This window comes from Eptesicus fuscus, chromosome 6, assembly GCF_027574615.1.
Source record: "Eptesicus fuscus isolate TK198812 chromosome 6, DD_ASM_mEF_20220401, whole genome shotgun sequence".
NCBI lineage: Eukaryota > Metazoa > Chordata > Mammalia > Chiroptera > Vespertilionidae > Eptesicus > Eptesicus fuscus.
This window is the reverse complement of record NC_072478.1, coordinates 41,927,242-41,951,542: the sequence shown is the minus strand read 5'-3', so window position 1 is coordinate 41,951,542 and position 24,301 is coordinate 41,927,242. Positions and strand designations below refer to the sequence as shown.

Below are 24,301 nucleotides of genomic sequence, written 5' to 3'. Positions count from 1 at the left end.
CAAAGTGTTCCAGGAATAAAATACTTGAGGAGCTGGCTCCATCCCCTTTGCCTTAGAGCGCCACCAGCTCCTCTAGTTCTTTACGCTAGTAGAGTAATGTCCAGTGAATGCCCTTTGGGCCAGCTTCACATACATTCCTGTTGATCGCCAAGTGTCCTAATAAATACAAGCCATGCTTTCAAAATAATATATTACAGAAAGGATAATTTTTATTACTCAAAATTTTTGATCGAATAAGTTGGTACACAATGACATTTTATTCCATTAAATAGCTGAAGTTTACAAGCTTATAAAATATGGAACGATGAGATAATGATTAGGTTAAATGGTTACATTAAGGTAAGTATCAGGGGACAATACATTTTTAATAGGAAAAGACCATATGTACAATGTAACAGTGTAACTGAATTCATTTCTTAGTGTCTTGTATCATCACGTAAATGCTTAGTCTTACCATAATAAATGAAATAAAATTCTTTCCGGGGTTGAATCAGAGCACCACAGTGCTTTACTACATATATACATATATTATCTTAGAAGTCTGTGCATTCATGAAAATGCATAGGAAAAACCCCACAGAAATCAGCGTTCTTCGTAGACTTTGCAGATAATTTTAATCTGATTCTTCACTGCTGAAGTAAGAGCTGTCACAATATTCAGTCGTGTAAAGAAATTTACGAATAACTGGGTTCATCTTCGGTATCCAGTGTCGGGGAATCAGAAACGTTGAAAGATTAAATAAATCTACAAATACCTTGTACCTATCACTGGAAAAACATATACAGATGTTTTAGATTTATTGAAATGAAATATTTTAAAATTTTCATCAATTTTATTTCTCAAACAATATTTTGCCATCTAGTATTCAATATTGTATTTTATATTACATATTGTATATGTCATATATATTATATTAAGTACTATTAGTATTAAGATTGCCCCATTTTTTATTTTTATCCAAAGTTCATGCCTATAAAACCATATTATTGATCCGACCAAGCTGGTTCAGATTAAAACCTAGCCTTATTATTGTCTCGTGTCGGACTTTTAAACAGTATTCAAAATAATAAAGCATCCAGAGTTTTTAGTCATTCATTAGAAAATATTTCCCACCTGCAAAGTAGCTGCCAAGTAACTGACATAAATGAATTTATAAATCGAAATGCCATCTTAGATTTATAATATGTAAATGTCCAACAGAGTATTTTTGACACTAAACATTGCTTTTGTATTTCTTAGTCAACTATTTTTTTATTTTACTTATTATTTTAACTGTTGCAGTTTTATAGTGGAAGAGCATTTGCCTTTGAAGTCAAATTTGGGTTCAAATCCTGTTCTGTCACTTCCAACTCCTACAACCTTGGACGAGTTGTCTAAACCTCAGTGTCTTGGTTGCTAACTCTGTAAAATAAAAACTACAATCCCTGCTTCTGGCCAGGTCTTTGTGAAGATTTGATGAGATAATGACACACTAGAAATGCTGTTAATTAGTTTCATTATTCCCACCACTGGTGTATGTGCTCATTTTGTACAATCATTTTATCTTAGATATTTACAGAATTTATTTCCAGGGAAAGAGAAAAATATATAATGGTTGTGAAAATTTATACTGATGAATTTTCTAAATCATTCAACCTAGAGTTTCTTCCCAGGGAAAGTAGAAGTATAAAAATGATGAAAAATTGAACCTGTGCATTTTATAACTTAGCCAGTCTGGTGGTACAATTAGGAATGAAAACAATGTACTACAAGGAATTTTGGAGACTAAAGGGAACTATCTAACATATTCTTGATCTGATTATTTTTTCTCAAAGGGTTTGTAAGTTTCTCAGTTTTCGGCTGCATATATCTATGTATCCTTCTATCTATAAGGCTGTGAATATTAAATAAAATAAGAACACAAATATCCTAGAAATAGTACCTCTACCATGTTTTAAGTGCTCTGTAAATGTTGACCTTTTTCTTGTAAAAATTTTAAAAGGGCACTCCCTGGAGTAGATAGAAGTAGTTTTCATGCTATAATATATAGTCCTATCAGGAAATAAGAAACTGTATTTTTAGCTGTATCATTCATCTCACCAAGTGTACATTAGTGGACGTAATGATAACTATTTTAATCTAGTACAGACTTCAGCCAGAATGCGTTGACAATTTCTACCTGTATTGATTCCTCCATGCCCTCACAGGTATTGGTACCATGCTCCTCTTCATCACAAGATGAAAATAATAAACTTCCAGAACTAAGAATTTGTACAATGAGCTCCAAAAGTTCTAATAAGAATGCCTTAACCTCACTACAAATGTGTTGTCAGCAGACAAGAGCAAGTATAAATGACTTTTCCTAGATAATGCCACATATACATGGAGAAACAAAAACCTGGTGATTTCCACCAAGATAAAAAGGTGCATTCCCCATCTTACCTTACGGTTGAACGCAGGTACTGGTAGCCTGAGGACCCACCAGTGCCAGCTTTGCTGCCCAGCATTCTGTGCACCAGGCACACGTGGTTATCTAGGCAAACACACAAATTAACTCCATGGATATTTTTCTAAAAACCAGGGGTTGGTAATGATTATTGCTTCTGAGAAAAAGGCTCATCCCTTATCACTTAGCCATATGGAAGGTTCACCTATGAGAGTCACTTGAGACCAGCAGGTTGCCTGGCACCCCACTTGGTTCAGCACCCCATTTGACTCCATCCGTGTTTACATTTAGCCTATAAACAACATAGGAAAGAGTGGGGCCATAGTTCGATTTTAATGAGCTCTGGTTATTTTGCCTCTCTAGGTTTCTCATATTTTTAAATTGTATTGTCATAAAAATAAATAAATTACTATTATATATGTTAAAGTTTTCCTTGGACCTAAAGTTTATTTTTTCCTTCTGATTATCAAATAAAGTATCTTCATGGGCTCCAAAGTTACTGTGGGCTCTAGGTAATGTGACACTTGTGCATTGGATGAATAGACCCTCGGGGAGAATAATTGTCAAGCTGATTTAAAAAAAACAAAAACAAAAAAATACCTCACACAAAAGATGGAAGAAAAGAGAGAGCAAGAGGAAGGGCAGACAGGAGAAAAGGAGTAAAGGAGCCAGATCAGGGGAGAAGAGTTATAGGGTTGGAGCTGGGGGGCAGGGGGAACACTTACATCTCCATTTGGTCATGAGTGTGTCTATTTCCATAAGAGAAGTCAGCAACTGGAAAGGGACCTGGAATCGAGGTTCTTCCCTAAAAGAGAAATAAAACAAAGGAATATATTCAAGCAAATCCAGTGTGTTAGGAAGTGCATGGCTTTTATCATCTGTTGGCCCTGCAAACAGCTATCAACTTTGCTCTTAGGAATTGTGGCATCATCTCTGGATTACGCAATCAGTCTTAGCTTCTTCATCTCAAAAATGGGTATACTACCCCTCAACTTACAGCAATTTGTTTAAAGAGTCTAGAATATTCCATGTAATTTACAGCCAGAGTCACACCTAACATGGAATCTCATTAAAAGGCAGTAGATACCCTATCTCAGATTTCCCAGCTAATACAGTAAAAAACTTTTTCCAAAGATATTAAAAAACAAAATAAATACTGCATACACACACACTTATATAATATGTAATGTATATATTCTCTTTTTTCATCCAATCCTTCAACTAACTCAATATATTTTTTGCTTAATATGCATAAACTTGAATGGCATACATTTAGTAAGAGTTTAGAAAAAGAGTCAAAAGATTTTATTTATGTTGTTATTCTGAAGAAAGATTGGAGAGGATTATAATTTAAATAAATACAAGTAAATAATATATCCAGTAAACAGGCATTTTTGCTATCTATTCTGACTCATTTAATTCATGAAACATGAAGATGAGGCCTTCACACATATAAAGGAGTATGTGGACATTTAAAGAACACTTCAAATGTATTAAACAGTGAAATTAATTTTACTTGAAATTTTTGAATAAGCAGAACAACAGTTTACAAGGTAATTCCACTTTACAATTTTTTTTTCTTTATAAATCAGGAATAATTCTACTACATTGTTTAATGATGGAACACTTTTAATGATTAAATTTTTCAGGCAGATTGCACTGTGGTCTTTTTGGACATTTAATATCCTATGTAATAAAAGGCTAATATGCAATTGACCAAACAGAGGGACGACTGGTCGCTATGACACGTACTGACCACCAGAAGGCAGACGCTCAATGTGAGAGCTGCCCCCTGGTGGTCAGTGTGCTCCCACAGGGGGAGCACCGCTCAGCCAGAAGCTGAGCTCACGGTTGGTGAGTGCAGCAGCAGTGGCAGGAGCCTCTCCTGTCTCTGTGGCAGCGCTAAGGATGTCCAACTGCTGGCTTAGGCCCGCTCCCCATGGGCAGTGGGCCTAAGTCGGAAGTTGGTCATCCCCCGAGGGCTCCTGGACTGCAAGAGGGCCCAGGCTGGGATGAGGGACACCCCCCCTCAAGTGCACGAATTTCATACCCCTGGCCTCTAGGAACATTATAAAATTATAAAAAGAATATTTTATTAATTTGAGTGGTGTTTTTTTAACCAACTACAGAGATAAAGTTAAACTTTTACTATTTAAAAGGAAAGAAAACCTCATGAAACCCTCACAATTATTTTCTAAGCTTTCCATCAAAACGAATTAACTTAATAGAACTATGATTGAAATTTATAAGCTTTATATTTGATACATTATCTATAGCTAATCCTCAATTTTAACTTGTGTTTCTCTTCTAATTTGCTTTTACCTGTAAAAATATATCATCAAGGCCCCCTGAAGCGCTCTGTATGAGAGTCGCCTTTCACCTGCAAAATACATAGCAAGTTTTAATTTAATAGGTTATTTAGGGTAGTCGTATTAATTTGGCACCATCACCTTACATAATTGTTGTATGTTTTTAGAAAGCAATGTAAGTTTTAGTTTAAAATTTTATCCTTAGTTTGAAATTTGAAAAATATTATATAAAACATTGTTTTAATATTGGATTTTAAAAGGAGACTGAAATATATCTAGGATGTTCCAAAAAAAATTTTAACAGCTGATAACATTTAATTTTCACACCTTTTCAGGTTTAAGTTATTTGAACTAATGGGTGAAACCAGACTAAGCTTTGAACACAAAAAAATTTATCCTAAAGTTTCACTTGATTTTTTTAAATGGAGATACATAAAAGATAAAGTTTACAGTACAAAACCAGCAACAGTTGACAAATTGAGGGCACACAAATACCAAACAAAATGATTCTTGATGTTTGGGATTCCATTGCTTCGAGTTATCAGCAGTACCTGGACCAGAATGGTCATCAATTTGAAAACAGGCATTGACAAAAAATTACTCATTTCTGTGGATTCTTTGAAATTTTGAAAATGAACTGTATGCTCTAATAACACTGACTTTATAATTATTCAAAATATGTATATATTTTTGGGAGTATATATTAGGCTCTGAACTACTTGAGAAGCCATTATCCATGTACCTTGGTATCCCTCATATTTGACATATTATGAAAGTTTCTACCAATGTTTTTGAGACAAAATGACCATTTAAAACTGTTAATATAATGTTATCCTATATAACACTAACCAATGTTTGTTTCTATGAGTAGAATATCAATTTTCATTTTATTTCCCCAAGTGGGATTTGATCTTTTGATGCCACAATAGTACAGTGCCAAGAAACAATCCTTAAGAATAAAATTACCTACCTTTACTAAGAAGGTGCTCATGACGTTTCTCATCAAATAATAAGAGTAACACCTCTTTTTGTTTGTGAAATTCAGCCATTTGTTCCTCCTTTTCCTCTGACTCGTTTTTAGCCTTTGGAGAAAATACTTCATTAATATTCCCACAACAGAGAATAGATTCTTATTTTACAAAACATTGCCTTTGAGAAGTAGACTGGCCAGGTGCAGAAAAGGTGTACTTGGAATATTTACCATTTCACCTAATATTACAACTTGAAAATTATGGTTTATGAGAAGGAATCTTCCTCATAGTCACTGGTTCTATTCTTCAAGTTCAATTTAAGTGATTTATCAATCTTAAACATCTTATCTAATAAAGAGGGAATATGCTAATTAACCCTCATGCCATCACAAAGATGGCAGCACCCACAGCCAATAAGGAGGGAATATGCTAATTGACTCCCATGCCCTCAAACATGGTGGTGCCCAGTCCCCTCAGCCCCCAGGGGTGGCAGGCACATGGCAAGGCTAGGCCCACCCCAAAATGGGCCCAGCTGCTGCACACACCTGCCTCCAGAGTCCCCCAGTCCCCTCAGCCCCCCAGCCGCCCAGGTCCAGCCCAAGGTGCAGGCAAACCTCGGATGGCAGCTGCCCAGCCGCCCAGGGCCACCCAAGGCTCAGGTAACCAGGGCCAGCTGAGGCTTGTGCTGCTGGCAATGCAGCAGCAGAGGTGTGATGGGGCGTCACCTTCCCCTGATCGCCAGGTCGCCTCCCACCGCTGAGGGCTCTCAGACTGTGAGAGGGGGCAGGTTGGGCTGAGGCACCCCCCCTCCAGTGCATGAATTTTCATGCATCAAGCCTCTAGTTATCTTAATAAATATCATGAGTCCTGGGCTTAGTTGGGTATAACTGGATACAAGTGGTCAATATGACCAAATATTTGACAAAAATTATTTAGCACAGTAAGGTTATTCCACTCAGGAAAATTAAGAATTCCTAGTCAGGAAAAATATTAATGCTACTGAAATACTATTAACCTGTAAATGTAATTTCTTAGATATATTTCATACTTTTCTTTTTATTCATTTCATATCAATTGATTTGTTTAAGAAAATTCTTATTTTTCTGCCTACAGCACATACTCTACTTATAAGCTAATTAATTAAGTTGAAAAAAAATTAGTTAACACAATTATCTTCAAGTTCTCAGAAGAACCAAACTGTTAAAAAGTTGTATGTTTACTATTGCCAAGTAAATATTCCTTTTTTAAGCAAATGTCTTGCACAGGTGATAAATAAAATAGTGAGCAAAAATTGAGTCCCATGATCTTATTCAATATATTATGTAGTGGGAATAAGACGTAGAACAAATAATCACCTGAACATTAAATGTTGAACACTCAGGAGTGTCCCATACCATAGTGTTATGCAGAAGCAGTATAGTGCCATGATAACATAGTAGTAAGGGAGTCAGAAAAGGCTTTCCTGAAGACCTTGAGACAAGACCTTATTTTAATGAAGAATGAAAAGGAGTTACCTGGGGAAGAATATTCCAAACCCAGAGAATAACATAAAAAGACTGGTGATAAATTCAAAGAACTAAATTCAGCCTAAAGGAAATTCAGTATGACTGGCCCACAGGAGATCATAAAATGCCTTGAAGATTATATTAAGGATTTTTATTGTTATGCTGAAAGCAATGGGAAAACATCAAAGTGTTTTATGCAGAAGTCAAATGTGACTAGATTTGCATTTTGAAAAGATTACTCAAACTGCAATGTGGACAATAAATTGGAATGGAGCCATATTGTAAGCCTTGTCAAATAGTTGAGAGAATATGACTTTAGTCCAGGTGGAAAACAATGACAGTCTGCACTTGATGGATGGTGGTAGATCAAAGAGAGATACTTGAGAACTATTTAGAAGGTTAAGTCAATAGCATTTGGTGATAGCTTGATAAAGTCAGTTGAGGAAGAGGGAGTTACCAAGAACCAATAATACCAGTCTGACTTGACACACTAGTTTATAAGAGAAAAACTTGGGAGAAGACCAAGTTGATACAGGAGTGGATGAAAGGGAATTTTTTTCTTTTAATCAGTGTATGTTTGAGAGGACCAGTAGGAAATATAAATTAAGGTGTTAAGTATATGATCTGAAATTTAAGAGGATATCTATACTAGAGGTATTTGTTTGAGAATTACTGGTGCATAAATAGCTATTGAAGCAGTGGGTATAAATGAGTTAATGTAGTGAAATAATATATACAAAGGATACAAAGGCTATAAACCAATGAGTTGGGAAATCCCACCATTTATTTGTCTAATGAGCCAGTAATGGAGGCAGAGAAATTAGACATTTAGATGAAGATACAATATTCATCTAAATATGTACCAAATCTAAGAGGGGTGGGGGGAATGTTCAAAAAAAAAAAAAAAGAGTTAAATAGCCATTAGTATTGAACGTTACTATTAGCTCAAGATAAATGAAGATAAAAAAATGGCCATTGGATTTATGTACATGGAGGTTATTTGTGAATGAAGGGACAAGAAGACAGACTGGATTGAGTTGAAGATTGGATGAGAAATAAAGGAATAATTATACTAACTACTGTTCTAAAAAGACTTTACAAGTATTAATCTAATTTAGTGCTCATAAATAATCCCATGAGGTAGATACTCTTATTTTCTACTAGAGGCCCAGTGCATGAAATTTGTGCACGGAGGGGGGTTGTCCCTCAGCCCAGCCTGTACCCTCTCCAATCTGGGACCCCTCAAGGGATGTCCGACTGTCCGTTTAGGCCCGATCCCACTGGATTGGGCCTAAATGGGCAGTCGGACATCCCTCTCACAATCTAGGACTGCTGGCTCCCAACTGCTTGCCTGCCTGCTTTCCTGATTGCCCCTAAACGCTTCTGCCTGCCAGCCTGATCACCCCCTAACCACTCTGCTGCCAGCCTGTTTGCCCCCAACTCCCCTCCTCTGCCGGCCTGGTCACCCCTAACTGCCCTCTCCTGCAGGGTTGATCACCTCCAACTGTCCTCCCTTGCAGGCCTGGTCCTTCTCAACTGCCCTCCCTTGCAGGCCGGGTGTCTCCCAACTGCTTTCTCCTGCTGGCCATCTTGTGGTGGCCATCTTGTGTCTACATGGGGGCAGGATCTTTGACCACATGGGGGCAGCTATATTGTGTGTTGCAGTGATGATCAATCTGCATAGTACTCTTTTATTAGATAGGACAGAGGCCTGGTACAGGGATGGGGGCCAGCTGGTTTGCCCTGAAGGGTGTCCCTGATCAGGGTGGGGTTCCCTTGGGGCGTGGGGCGGCCTGAGCGAGGGGCCTGTGGTGGTTTTCAGGCAGGTCATGCACCCTGGCAACGCAAGCAGAGGCCCTGGTATCTGGAATTTATTTTCCTTCTACAATTGAAACTTTGTAGCCTGGAGCAGAGCCAAACCTGGGGCTCCCTCCGAGGCCTGCAGCCATTTGTGTTGGGATTATAATTGAAACTTTGTTGCCTTAAGCGGGTGGGCCCGGCCAGGGTGTGTGGAAAGCTTTGCTTCCCCTGTTGCCGGCGGCAACCCTGGCCTGCTCTCTCAAGCTCCATTCTGCCACCATTTGTTTGAATTTGTTTACCTTCTATAATTGAAACTTTGTAGCTTGAGTGGAGGCTTAGGCCTGCAAGGGCAGGCGGAAAGCTTGGCTTCCTCTGTTACCTAGGAAACCTTGCTCTCTGTGGCTGTAGCCATCTTGGTTTGGGTTAATTTGCATACTCGCTCTGATTGGATAGTGGGTGTGGCTTGTGGGCGTGGCTTGTGGGCGTGTCGGAGGTATGGTCAATTTGCATATTTGTCTATTATAAAATAGGATTGTATCAATGATGGAAGTGAAACAAAGAGAAGTCAAATACATTCAATGTCACACAATTAAGAAGTACAGGTGGAACTTGAGCACATGCAGTGTGACTTCAAGACATTAAGCACTACTGATAAAGCCTCTCAAGACATAGAATTAAAACAACTCCTTCAAGAAATTTAGTCATGAAAAAGGAAGAAAGGCCTGTAATTTGAAGGAAATGAGGAATCAAGAAATCAACAATATTTTCTCAAAACTTGACATTGTCTGAGAACCAATAGGAAAAACTGAGCCTTTGTGAACCTACTTCTGTCTAGAATTAGTCATAATCTTGAAATGTTCAATAGAAATAAAAAGGTATATTAACCTCACCTATTTATCAAAGAAACTCTTGCTTACAATGAAATTCTTAATTTAATTTTTATTGTATATAAATAAAATTAAATCAATCATATAATAGATTCTAAGTATATGCTTTTGTGAAAAGAAATAACATAAGAAAAAAATGTAAGTTTAAGAGATAAGTGGAGAATTATTAAAATAAAATTTTCAATACTTCTTTCTGTAGTAAACTTATATTTACTTAAGGCATCATAAATACCTGAATCATACTGAATTCTTCTTCCAGGCCTTTAACAATATTTTTTTCCAACTTTTCCCAGAAGTTAAATCCATGTCGCTCTAAACCTGGTGTTCTTTCCAGCCATGCCTTAAGTAAACATTATTTTTAAGTTAATATATTGTAAAATTTTAAATATGTGAGATACATTATAACTGACATTTATGAACTTGAAACAGAATATTTTCATGGTTTTGAGAAACATATATAATAAGGTACTTTTCATGTGTAAATATTTTCTTTCCCTTCAATTTCTTCATTTAAAAATAGAAATCAATTCTATTCCATCTCTTACTTTTTAATGAAATCATATTACAGCTGTTTAATCTTTATTTATTAAGAACTATGACTGGCTGGAGTCGCTCAGTGGTTGAGCATCAACCTATGAATCTGGAGGTCATGGTTCAATTCCCAGTCAGGTCACAGGTCAGGGTTGTAGGCTCCATTCCCAGTAGGGGGCATGAAGGAAGTAACCAATCAATGATCCTCTCTCATCATTGATGTTTCTATCTCTCTTTCCCTTCCATTCCTCTCTGAAATCAATAATATATATGTACATATATATATATATATTTTTTAAAAGAAATATATTATAAAAATTCCAATTTTATTCTATAAATCTATGAACATATGTAAATGTTATTTTAATGCAGTCTCTGGTTTATTCTCAAAGTACTTTATGTCTTAAGGTCTGAAGGAATTAAAACATGTTTAATATATGATCTTTTCTAAATGCAGGAGCATGGTATAATTAGCAACTTTGAAATACACTAACTACTCAATTATTTTAATATTCCACAAGACTTTTTAATCAGAAATAACACCTAATTAATACATCCCTGTGGGTTTTCATTTGGGTTTGAAATTAGCTTTCTGATTCTTTCTATCCCTATCTTTATAAGCTGTTATATATACATATACATAGGGAATTAGTGTGCAGAATATAATTCACCAAAAGAAAAGTTTAATCTGCAAATGAAAAGCCTCTATAAAGTAAATCAAGACAATACAATACTTATTTAATAATTTATTTATGAAGAAACAAATTAGTAATTTCTCAAGACCATTATAGACCCTTGGGGAAGTAAAACATAAAAAGAAAAATTTTAAAGAGCATATACTCTTAGTAATATGATTTGACAAAAAATACACAACTTGTGGGACTTTTCAATTACAAATTATTTTGAAGAAATAAAGCTTATTAAATAATTAAGCACACTTACTTTAAAAATCCTCAAATTAAATTTGCTTAGTAGGGATGTTTAAAAGAATTGCTTTAATAAGATGAGGAGGTTATTGAATATTAACATATAATTGGTTATATAAATGTTTTTAAAATTCTGAAGAGAGTTCTTAATATTTAAATACTTTAATTAGTTGAATTTATCAACTTAAGCATTTTATAAATTATTTATGTTTTTATTTATAATTAATGTGACCAAACTTTGATATTAGTTGTACAATTCTTATCTAGCAGAAGCTAAATTAAAAAGAGGCATGTAGACCTTAGAAAGAGTTCTTGAGCACGTACCTCCACTAGTTGCAAAAGTGTTTTATCCTGCTCCGACTTCAGTAGCAGTTCATTTTCTTCTCCTTTGAAGTTATCACGATAATGTCTCCTGTTGTAAGGGACTCTTAAACTCTGAAAAACACCCAACTTGTTTTCTAATAGTCGGAACTGTAAACTCTGGAAGCCTGATGCTGGAGATAAGTACTCTCTTTGAGAATAAATGAGGGAAGAGAAGAAAAAGAGAGCAATGTGTTGACATTGTAAATCACAGTTTTACTCTCCTAGATATCATCAAGAACACGAACACATAGCTGCCTAGAATTGGACCTGTGGTTTGGGCATCACTGAAATAAGGAAAATGAGCTACCTAAACACCATTGTTGATATCTGTCAACCAATTTAAAGTTGAAATGTCTGTATAGTTTGTAAAGTGTCATATGTATATAGACATGCAGAAATACATATACACATATATGTGTATGTGTGCATACTAAATGTCTTCTTAAAATAAAAACAGGTGGGCATTGAACAATATACTTTTTTCAATTGTGCTAAAAGACTCTTCATAATTTATAAATATTATTCAATCCCTCCTAAACTTATACTGTGTGTGTGTCTATGAGGCTTTTATTTTTCTTAATCCATTTAACTTTTTCACCTAGCCCCCTATTTGCTCCCCTCTGACAGCTGTCAGTCTATTCTCTGTATCTATGAATCTGTTTCTACTTTGTTTGTTAGTTTATTTTGTTCATTAGATTCCACATATGAGTGAAATCATATGGTATTTGTCTTTCTCTGACTGGCTTAATTCACTTAGGATAATGCTCTCCAGGTCCATCCATAATGTCACAATGGGTAAGATTTCCTTTTATTTCTAGCTGAGTAGTATTCCATTGTCTAAAACTTACATTCCATCATTGATGTCACTACCTACTATTATTATGAGCACCAATGACATACTGTAAGTATAATACAGGGGATGTTGCCTAAGACAAAAAACAGGCAATCAAAATGTTATTACTCCTACACTACACAGCTATACAACATCTTACATTTTTGTAAGTGTCTTTCATCTAATTGGTACTAAGACTTCAATTTTTTTAATCCACCACAAAGGAATTTTGCTACATTTCTTTGAATGTCAAACATGTTGGTCTATATATTAAATTATCAAATGCACCTAATGTTCTAGGAAAATCTATTTTTAAATTTGGTATGATAAAAGCTTTTTTCTGAGTATATATGTATATATGTCATATATACATACATATATACATGTATACATATATGCATGTATTCATACATACACATATACATGTATGTGTGTACATATACACACATACACACCCTATATAATAAAGAGGAAATATGCAAATTGACCATCACTCCAACACACAATATGGCCGCCCCCATGTGGTCAAAGATGGCCGCTCCCATGTGGACACAAGATGGCCACCACAAGTTGGCCGGCAGGGAAGGGCAGTTGTGGGCAATCAGGCCAACATGGGGGAGCAGTTGGGAGGGACCAGGCCTGCAGGGGAGGGCAGTTAGGGGCAACCAGGCTGGCAAGGGAGGGCAGTTAGGAGTGACCGGGCCAGCAGGGAAGGGCAGTTGAGGATGACCAGGCCTGCAGGGTAGGACAGTTAGGGGCAACCAACCCAGCAACGGAGGGCAGTTAGGGGCAATCGGGCCCGCAGGGGAGCAGTTAGGTGTCAATCAGGCTGGCAGGGGAGTGGTTAGGGGATGATCAGGCTGGCAGGCAGGTGAACAGTTGGGAGCCAGCAGTCCTGGATTGTGAGAGGGATGCCCATTTAAATGGGTAGTCGGACATCCCTCAAGGGGTCCCAGATGAGAGGGTACAGGATGGGCTGAGGGACACCCCTCCCCCCGTGCATGAATTTTGTGCACCGGGCCTCTAGTGTGTGTGTGTATACATACATTCATATACATATGTATATATGTGTGTGTATGTATGTGTGTGTGTGTGTGTGTGTATGTGTGTGTGTATGTGTATCCTATCTAATAAAATAGTAATATGCAAATTAACCATCACTCCATTACACCCACAAAGCCACGCCCACCAGCCAATCAGAGCGAGTATGCAAATTAACCCAACCAAGATGACTGCAGCCACAGAGAGAGCAGGAGAGAGGCTTGGGTTTCCCCAGCGATGGAGGAAGCCAAGCTTCCTGCACACCCTGGCCGGCCCAAGCCTCCACTCAAGGCTACAAAGTTTCAATTATAGAAGATAAATAAATCCCAGATATCAGGGCCTCCACTTGGGTCGCCAGGGGGCGTGGCTGGCCTGCAAACCACCACAGGCCCCTCGACCAGGCCACCCCACACCCCAAGGGAACCCCCACCCTGATCTAGGAACCCTTCAGGGCAAACCAGCTGGCTCCCACCCATGCACCAGGCCTCTATCCCGGTGGTCGGCAAACTGCGGCTCGCAGGCCACATGCGGCTCTTTGGCCCCTTGAGTTTTTGGCTTGCTAGCCACAGTTTGCCAACCACTGCTCTAAGGTATCACCCAAATCATTGTCCTAAAGCAGTGGTAGGCAAACCTCAGCTCGCAAGCCACAAACTCAAGGGGCCAAAGAACCGCATGTAGCTCGTGAGCCGCAGTTTGCGACCACTGCTCTATCCTATCTAATAAAAGAGTAATATGCAGATTGACCTTCACTCCAACTCACAAGATGGCTGCCCCCATGTGGTCAAAGATCCTGTCCCCATGTGGACACAAGATGGCCACCACAAGGTGGCCAGCAGGGGAGGGCAGTTGGGAGGGACTAGGCCTGCAAGGGATGGCAGTTGGGGGCAATCAAACCTGCAGGGGAGGGCAGTTAGAGATGACCAGGCTGGCAGAGGAGGGAAGTTGGGGGTGACCGGGCCTGCAGGGAAGGGTAGTTGGGGGGGACCCAGGCCTGCAGGGGAGAGCACCTGGGGGGGACCAGGCCTGCAGGGGAGGGAAGTTAGGGGTGATCAGGCCTGCAGGGGAGGGCAGTTAGGGACAAACAGTCTGGCAGGGGAGCAGTTAGGCATCAATCAGGCTGGCAGGGGAGTGGTTAGGGGGTGATCAGGCTGGCAGGCAGAAGCTGTTAGGGGCAATCAGGAAGGCAGGCAGGCAAGCAGTTGGGAGCCAGCAGTCCTGGATTGTGAGAGGGATGTCCAACTGCCCGTTTAGGCCCGATCCAACCTGGATTGGGCCTAAACAGGCAGTCGGACACCCCTCAAGGGGTCCCAGATTGGAGAGGGTGCAGGCTGGGCTGAGGGACACCCACCCCATGCACAAATTTCGTGCACCAGGCCTCTAGTATATATATATATATATATATATATATATATATATATATATATGGCTTTGGCTGCCTGGAAATGTAGAACTAAAATTGATAATTCAATCAATGACTTATTCTGATGCTTTTTCTGACATCCTTCTTTATCTATCACCCCAGTTTCTCTTTTATTTTTAGCTTTTAGTTTTTACAAAATTTGTTATATGTATTATATTAGCCATTTTAGCCATTTTGATAAGTAGTCTAAAATTATTTTGGGATAAAAACAGGGCACTGCGATGAGTTGAAATTCATCATATTATGTTTGTATGTAAAAACAAGTGATGAAAAGTTTTTAATAACTTCTCAAATTCTTTATGATTAAGACTCCCAAGTGCTGATAGTGACAGTGTAAGACAGGCTCCTCATGTCACACACCACACGTGCCCTCCTTTACCCCACCAAAGTGAGGAGGTGAACCCCACTGAGCTATCACAAAGCCACAGGTGCATACCTGAAGTCCTTGAAATCCAAGGCTGTCATTGTTTCCAGGACAGAAAACTGCTCTACCAGTAGTTTAAGGATCACCACCACTCGATGCATTCGGGTAACAATCTTAAGCATATTCCTTTCATCCCTGACCTGATGGTTAAGAAATGAGATACTAAGAAATCAATTCTGATTTTTAGAAGTTACAAAATAGACTAGAAACAATAGTACATTCCTATGAACTTTATCTTTATTTCAGAAAGAAACATCAGAAGTGTAATTCTGTGGATATTGAGCTAATGATAACTGAATTGCTTGTAAGGAATGTCTACAAAATCAGAATCATATATCTTTCTTTAAAAATAGAAAATCACAGCCCAGCCAGCATGGCTCAGTGGTTGAGCATCCACCTATGAACCAGGAGGTCTCAGTTGGATTCCCAGGTCAGGGCACATGCCTAGGTTGCGGGTTGGAACCCCAGTGTGTGGTGTGAGGGAGGTAGCCGATCAATGATTCTCTCTCATCATTGATGTTTCTTTCTCTCCCTCTCCCTTCCTCTCTGAAATCAATTTTAAAAAATAGAAAATTACATGGAGGCAAGTTAGAAGTAAATTCTGGAAAGCAACACTCATTTTAAAGCAAGTTTCTCTCTATGTTTGCTTCAAGGAATAAAGGTCACAGTAGCATGGGAACTTCTGGGTAAGGGTGAAGCAACACCAGAATAAATCTGCTCTTTACTGAGGGACAAAGTTGCCAATGACATAAAAGGAAATTGCAAGCACATATAGAAGAGGATTGCCTGTGTATGACTGTTCTCTTTTCCCCAGCCCCTCCTGAGTACCGAAGGCTGTACCCTGTGTCTGGGAGGCATGTAAGGCTGTACCCTGTGTCTGGGAGCAGAAAGCAGGGCAGGAGGCAGGAGAATGCAGTTCAGACTCTGCCATTACCGGAGGTTCCACTGTTAGCACCCCAGTCCCTCTTGTCCTTTTCTGCCTTATGCTCCCCACTTCCTCGACTTTTTTCTTTGTTTCTTTCTCCTGCTACTATTTTTTAAACCTCTTCCTTTTTACTTTCTTCATTATTGTTCCTATCTTCCCACAGCAAATATTCATTAGAAATACAACTCAGGTACTTATTCATTGCCAGCTATTCTGGCAATCTACCATCAGCTAAAACAACTATTCTTAACAGCAAAAAAAAAAAAAAAAAATTAACAATAAGTGAGTTCTAAATAAGGGGCTTGAAACTGAAATTCGAAAGGAACTTGAATGAAATGTGAAGCTCTGGGGTAGCAATGGCATTGGGAAAATGTGACTAAGCTCTTGTCCAGTGGAGGGAAAATTTTTTTTTCATGAAGTAATAACCACCATTTGTTGTTAAATTTTTTCTCATTAGGTATATTTTTTACATTCTCCAAAAATAGCCTGGAACCAATATTGTGATATAACAACTTACATGGCCATTCTGAAAGATCTCACAAACAGAATCTAATTCCCAGAGGATTTGCTTAAACCAGAGTTCATAAGCTGCAATGAAAAAAAAAAAAAAAAAACACATTGTCAGTTGGAAAGTTTTGGGAGTCTCTTTGACCATCTATCTTACCTAATAATAGACAAACATGTAAATTGACCGTACCTTTGCTACGCCCATAGCCAATCAGAGTGACTATGCAAATTAACCCAAAAAAAGATGGCGGTTAATTTACATACATAGGCGCCCAGCGCCTATGTCTGAGGAACATCCTGGCACCCAGGTCACTGTGAGGTAAGGCCTGGGCAGAAGCGGACCCCCTGCGATTGATCGCAGGGAGCTGGCGGTCCGCTCCTGTGATCGATTGCAGGGAGCTGGGGGTCTGCTTTCTGCCTGGGCAGGAGCGGACCCCTCGCGATCGATCGCAGGGAGCTGGGGGTCCATTCCTGATCACAGGGAGCTGGGGTCTGCTCCTGCCCAAGAGGCTTTCGGCCTGGGCAGGCCTGGGCAGGGGCGGAGTCGGCTATCAGAGGTAGCTGGAGGGCCCCTGCCCAGGCCTAAAGCTTCGGCCAGAGGCTTTAGGCCTGGGGAGGGCCCAGCCCACGATTGGTGTGAACTATACAGGAAACACCATTTCTGACTGCACATTGGCTAAGCTTCCTGTATGCCACTGGTAATATCCTTAGTAACTTGGGTAATAAGAATCCAAAAAGGTGATCTAGGGTTTTTCCACCACACTTCTGGAGAAAAAAACGAAGGTGCGCTGCTGGAAGGCTAAAGAAATATCATATCCTGCCCTAGCAGGTTTGACTCAGTGGATAATGCCTTGCCCTGCAGTTAGCAGGGTCTGGGTTTGATTCTGATCAAAGGCATGTACCTAGGTTGCAGGCTCCTCCCTGGCTGGGCTCCAGATCAGGGCTCATGCAGGAGGCAACCAATCAAAGTGTTCCTCTCACTTTGATGTTTCTCTCTGTCTTTCCCTTTCTCTTCCACATTCTCTAAAAGTCGATGGAAACATATCCTCAGGTGAGGATTAAAAAAAAAGAAAGGAAGAAAGAAATGCCTATCCTATGAAAGACACATCTTGAAAATGCCTAAAGAAAGTTGTCCTTTTTTCTTGGTGAAGGGACTGGAGTCCATGTTGATGAAAAAACCTTGGTGACTGTGGTGATTAGCAGTGGCTGCAGCAGCGGGGTGATGGGGCTGGTGCCTTCCCCTGATCAGCCCAGTTGCCTCCCACAAAGGGAGGCCAGATTGCAGCTTAGGCCCGCTCCCTGTGGGCCTAAGTAGGACATCCTCTGAGGGCTTCCAGTAAGGGAGAGGAGGCAGGTTGGGCTGAGGGACTCCCCACCCCCAGTGCATGAATTTCGTGCACCGGGCCCCCAGTGTGTGTGTGTGTGTGTGTGTGTGTGTGTGTGTGTGTGTGTGTGTGTGTGTATATATATATATATATATATATATATATATATATAAAAGCCTAATAGACCAAATGACCAAACGCCAGGTCGATCAGTTGCTATGACATGCACTGACCACCAGGGGTCAGATATTCAATGCAGGAGCTGTCCCCTGGTGGTCAATGCACTCCCACAGCCAACCTCCCACAGCCAGCCAACCTCCTGTGGTCCCTTCCCCTGGCCAACCTCCCACAGCCCTGTTAGCTGGCCAGTCAAGGGACCCCATCTGTGCATGAATTCATGCACTGGGCCTCTGCTAATTATATAAAAGACATGTTTAACACATTGAAAGAAATAAAAATGTAATTTAAAAATCAAGAAATACCAATATAGCCCTAATTTATGCTATAACCAAATATTAGTGATAAATGTATAATAGTGCCATTTATTGACTATTTTAATATGCTATGCATATTATCTATATGCTTTGTAGTTGTTATTATTATACTGATTTCTCTCAACAAATATGCTATTTAAGTCTTTTTAGGATATAGCACATAATCTAATTCTACAGTCCCCTTGGAAGATAGAGGTATACAGAGAAGCAGAACTGACACTCAACTTCATCTATAAACTGAAACATCAATATTTACTAATCTGATGAATATGACAAAACATTGTGTTCCAGGGGCTTAGAAAATTTGGGGGATGACAAGCTTGTGAGTAGTTTAAATCTAAAACTTTGTCTTATTCATCTCTTTCCCTCAGTATCTAGCACAGTGTTGGTATAGGATAAACCCAGGTGATTATTTTATGAATAAATGAATTAAATAGCCAATGGAGTTATTAGCTGAGCAGAGAAAACCAATAATCTTAGAGATCTCTAGTGCATTCTACTTGGTGCTACCGTTTGGTTGCAGGCTATGTTTCTGCACTAATTAGGGGAATCAAATTATATTTTAAATTACATTTCAGGATACTTTTGGAATTTAATTTTCATAGTTGGACAAAGAGCAAAGCAGATATTTCCTTGATCAGTTTACGTAGCGATTTTTTTTTAGGTTTAGCTTTTTGTGGCTTGCCCCATGACTCACTGATTATGTTTTGTAACTGAAGAAGGAAGGGAAAGTCTCCCTATCAAATAATGATAGCTACCATTTGCTGTATGCGTATTATGTGCTATACCTTGGGCTAAGTGCTTAATGCGCATTACCTCATTTCATCTTCACAAGAACTCTATGAATGATAAAATACAACAATTTTCTCCATTTTACACATGGGGAAATGGAAAGAGTTACTGGTTGAGGAACCTGACCAAGCTTTCCCAATTTATAACGGTAGAGATGGGATTCTAAACAATTTTCTGATTCCAAATTTTTGCTACCTGGCCATGATTTCCCCCCTATTGATCTTGTCTTTGTATACACCACCAATACAAATTAAGTAAATTATTTTCTGTTTTTAATTTTTACTCAAAGGAGTGAATCCTTTTAGCCAGTCAATGAAGCAAACTACCATTTGAGGAAAAAACACAAAGAATTGGTAAGCCAAGAAATCATATCTAGAAATGGACCAATGACTAGCTTGAGTCATTGGGTCCTGGACAATCAGAGGATAGTATTAGGACACCAACAATTTTAGAGTAAATCTTAATATATTGGGGTCACAGACCTCTTTAAGACACATTCACAAAGTTTTGCACACAATTTCAGAGTTCATAGACTTTTTAAACTCTCAAAGTCATGGACTCCTACGTGAAAAACTACTGCTCATGTTGTACCACCACTGCCACTAACCTCGACCAGCCTCCAGTTATTCCCTCTCAAGGTGACCTTCTGGGGCACCTTATAAACCTTGACCTCTATCCCCCAGTCAATGTGCCACAGATATTCTCCATGCAGGTGGGAGCAGTGGGTCTCTTGGGAGGAGGACTAGAGAGTCTAGTGAGACAATCCTTTATTCCATCATCAGTGCCTGCAACCTTTGCTCCTTCACCTACTCCTGCTATGGTTAGCAGTGATCTCAATGATCCACAGTAAACCCTCAATTTTGCAGACCTCAATTTAACAGACTGGACTTCAGATTTAACAGACAAAATTTCCAGTCTGTATGTCATATGCGAAAATTAATACTCTGTTAATTTTTAAATGCTTTTAACCAAGATTTGCTTATAATTAAATTAACAGGTTGTTGGGTTTTTTTGTTAGTAATCCATTGTTATTTTTAACAAATTTTAGTGAATAGGCCATATGTTGGGAAAAAAACCTGTAGTAATTTTGCCAACATAAATAAACATTGCATATCTACAACTAAAGTCTACATATTGAAATCCAAGAGTCACCGCTTATAAATAAAGTTCACTGAATGATTAACACGTGATCACACCCCATCAGGCATGATAATTGGTTATGTTATCCCCTGGTGTGATTTTCTGCAGCAGTTTTAACATCTGCAGCAGATGTTCCCAACATGTGCTAAGCCGCTCCCCAGTCCTGTGCATTTGTTTACTCGCAGTGACTGGTGAATGCACGCATTTACTAGATCTATTCAGCATACATTTCAAATTACAGTAACACATAGCGAAAACTTTTCTTCGAAATTAAACTTTTCATATATAATTAGTTTTAATTCCACAAACATGTCTACATAAGTAAAAACAGGTAAGCTAACTAATTTGTCAAATTTTTAACATTCAGAAAACCTACTTCATTATAAAACAGACCTTCAGCTTTAACGGACTGCCCCTTGCCGGAATTAGTCTGTTATATCGAGGTTTTACTGTATTTGAACTCTCTACAGGGATTGGCATGGCACCTGGTGGCTCCTAAGGTGGGTTGGCTGCCTGCAGGAGAGGCTAAAGGCTTGGAGACTTCTGAAACATGTGCTCATCACCAAGGACACTTCTATTGGGAAATGAGCTTCAGCAGAGCTCTACAGCACATGAGACTGCAATCTAGTTGAACAAGGACAGCTTTGGTGTTGTCCCCAGCTCTCCTCTGGCCATCCAGACACCACTGATGCCAGACCAGAGCAACGATGTCTCCCTGCCTCTCAGTCATGGGCCCAGCCATGAAGACGGAGCCTCTGAGTGACCTGCAGGTGGCTGTGCAAAACAATATTGATGTGTCCTACTTCAGCTGCCTCATCCCACTCAACGTGCTTTCTGTAGAAGATGGCAAAAGAGAGCGTCAGGCCTTTCTTGCAACATGAAAGGATATTCCCAATGAAAATGAACTTCAGTTTCAGATTAAGGAATGCCAGTTAAATGCGGACACTGTTGCCAGCAAGTTGTAAAACAGCTATTCTAGAGAATTGTGGAAGGGCAGACAGGACACGCTGTATCAATCTCTGATGCTCACTAATGGCATGTGGATCTTGGCTAAGCTAAGTATCAGCCAGGATATGCCCAACAGATGCAGTCACTGAAGTGAAGAGATGCTGACGTCTCTCAATACATCTATCAGGTCTACGACAGCATTTTGAAAAACGAATAGACTGCTCCAGTGCCATCAGGCCATCAGTTCAAATCAAGGACTCTTAAATGGAAGGAAGTGTAAAATCTGAACCCAAATATACTGAGGCTACCCACCGAGGTAGTGGCTAGTTTAACCTGTGCTAACATTAGGGCACAACCTGTTGGATAGTTTTAGCTTCCTGTGAAGGTTTGTAGCCACAGCTTCAATCACTTCCCACCTCTTGCCACCTGCTGCTGCTATCTGTCCTTACTGTGAGCATCTCTGTACTGGGTCAATGCAGTTTGACATTTTGTAATTGGGGGCTCATTTCAAAAGCAGAAAAAGACAAAATATATTTAATCAAGGAACAGTATCACTGAAACATTAAAAAAAAAGGAAAGAAAACACTGCCCAGAGGTTTTAAGTCTGAAAAGGATAAACACACATTTTCAACAAGATTTAGATTTTTATTAAGTACCAGATTTATATGGGAGTATATAAAGTCACAATAAATTTGAGTGTTCTATTTCTTGAAAGTAATTTTTTTAACTTCCAAGTTGAAAAAATAGTAACATCTTACTTAAAAATTCTTTGTCAATTCCAAGATAAAAGTCTCCTTGGACATAGGGGAAAGCTCAAAGTTCAACCTGATTCAACTAGTAGGGAAGTAACATTAAAGAAGACTTACTAATCGCAGGAGGTCCTATGAGAACTGATCTGACAGTAAAATATTGTTGAGAATTTCTAACAAACATGATTCCTTGATCTTTCACCATTTGACAGTTAAAAGAATTGTAGTTCTCCTCATTATTGATGGGGAATGCTTACGGAATAGTTATTGTCCAAACGTTTGTGCAACTTACCTTGATGAGTTATGATGAAAAGGTGTTCATCATGGATTTTATTTCCCTTTAGTTCACTTTGAAGCTCCTGTGCATTCAAAATTTTTTCTAACTTTAAACAAAAAATAAATAAATAAACACCTGATTTTATACAAACTTCCAGCTATAAGATAAATGAGTTATGGAAATCTAATGTATAACACGTGATTATATTAATAACACTGTATTATATATATAAAACGTACTAAAAGAGTAGATCTTAAATGTTCTCACCAAAAAATGGCAATGATATGACATAATAGGCATGTTAGCTAAATGTTATACCAGTAATCATATAGAAATATATAAAGGTATCAAATCAACAGGTTGTGCATCTTCATCTTGCACAATATTATGTAACAGTTATATCTCATAAAACTAAAAAAGGTGTCTGATTTTGAAATTGTAAAACTTGTTTTTTTTTATCAACTTTAATACAAAGTAGAATACAATACTGAAAAAAAAAAACACCAAATTCTCAAATTCTCAGGATCCATTCTATTTACTTTTAAAAAATAAATGAGTCTTATTATAAATAAACAGTAAGTTGAATTTATGGTTTTTACTTTTTCTGAAGAATATTATATTTGGTAGGATTCCATGATAACAAATGCCATCACACTATTGAGAAGTCATTGTTCTTGTATCTCTTAAAATGAGTATGATAAAAGCTTGTCAAGTTGCTTAGCTGACTGTGTGTCTTCCACTATTCTATTCCCCTAAAGAGCCTTTTTGAAGAAGATTTTTACCATTCTTGATCAGCTTATCTTTAGAAACCCATAGATGAAGGCATCCAGAGCTCCAACTATTTCACTTCTTAAACGATATAGAAGGCAAACAGGCTGAAACATACCCCAGAATAATCTCCAGTATCTCCTTTGTATCATCCTTCTTTTATTTATTAATGATTTCAAGAAAGCATGGGCCTTTAACATTTCTGTTTTTTAAAAAGGGATTTAAAAGAGAATTTTTTCTGGAACAGTTGTAATTACCTAGTCTAGGATTTAGTGAAGTTGTCATATCTATACAAGTTGTACAATGCCTGCCAATTACCTACACTAATCTGATCATTTACACTCTTGAGCCCAGATTCTGGGTTCTCTGCTGAATTTTCGTATGAGTCTCTTGAATTATTCTAACAAAGTTGAGAAAGCATAGATTTATATGGAAATGGATATCATTAGGTCCAGAAAACTATTTGATGAGTGAGAAAAAAAAACTAGACAAAATATATGCCCAACAATAGAAGCTAAACACTATGATACTCAGTCACTTACATGCAGATAATTCCCATAGATAAGTCCTCCTTTGCTGGCTTTATTTACACCAATTTGTGAGTTGTCTTCTTCATTGCCTTCTAAAGATAGTTTTCTTAAATCATATCTGCAGATTAAATATGTGATGTAAGAAAATAGATCTTGAGTAAGCACAGTAACTAATAATATGAGTCATTAACATTCTCTTACTGCTATTTTTTTCAAGAGTATTAACAAGGGAATAAAGGTGACAGTTTTCAATGCTCTTGAAATTCAGAAACTAAAGTCTTCATACTTAGCATTTTTAAGAGCCTAACCATATTTAGAATAGAGATAAATACTTACACAAAGTCATTTCTTAAGAATGGGCAGCCACTCATGGTGAAAACACACTGTCTGAAAAGGTTTGGCTCCAAATGGA

The 24,301-nt window shown here is 38.5% G+C and overlaps 1 protein-coding gene across 1 annotated transcript; it reads right to left on the bottom strand.

Annotated features, from left to right (window-relative positions):
• Positions 1 to 200: 200 nt before the first annotated feature.
• Positions 201 to 24,301, bottom strand: TDO2 (tryptophan 2,3-dioxygenase). The gene is made up of 12 exons (XM_008144573.3): positions 24,226 to 24,301; positions 23,902 to 24,007; positions 22,607 to 22,697; positions 16,877 to 16,947; positions 15,447 to 15,574; positions 11,679 to 11,865; positions 10,130 to 10,237; positions 5,705 to 5,816; positions 4,748 to 4,805; positions 3,151 to 3,230; positions 2,422 to 2,512; positions 201 to 767 (listed from the first exon to the last, which is right to left on the bottom strand). The coding sequence occupies exons 1-12, from the start codon at positions 24,258 to 24,260 to the stop codon at positions 614 to 616; spliced, it is 1,221 nt and encodes a 406-aa protein (XP_008142795.2). The 5' UTR covers positions 24,261 to 24,301; the 3' UTR covers positions 201 to 613.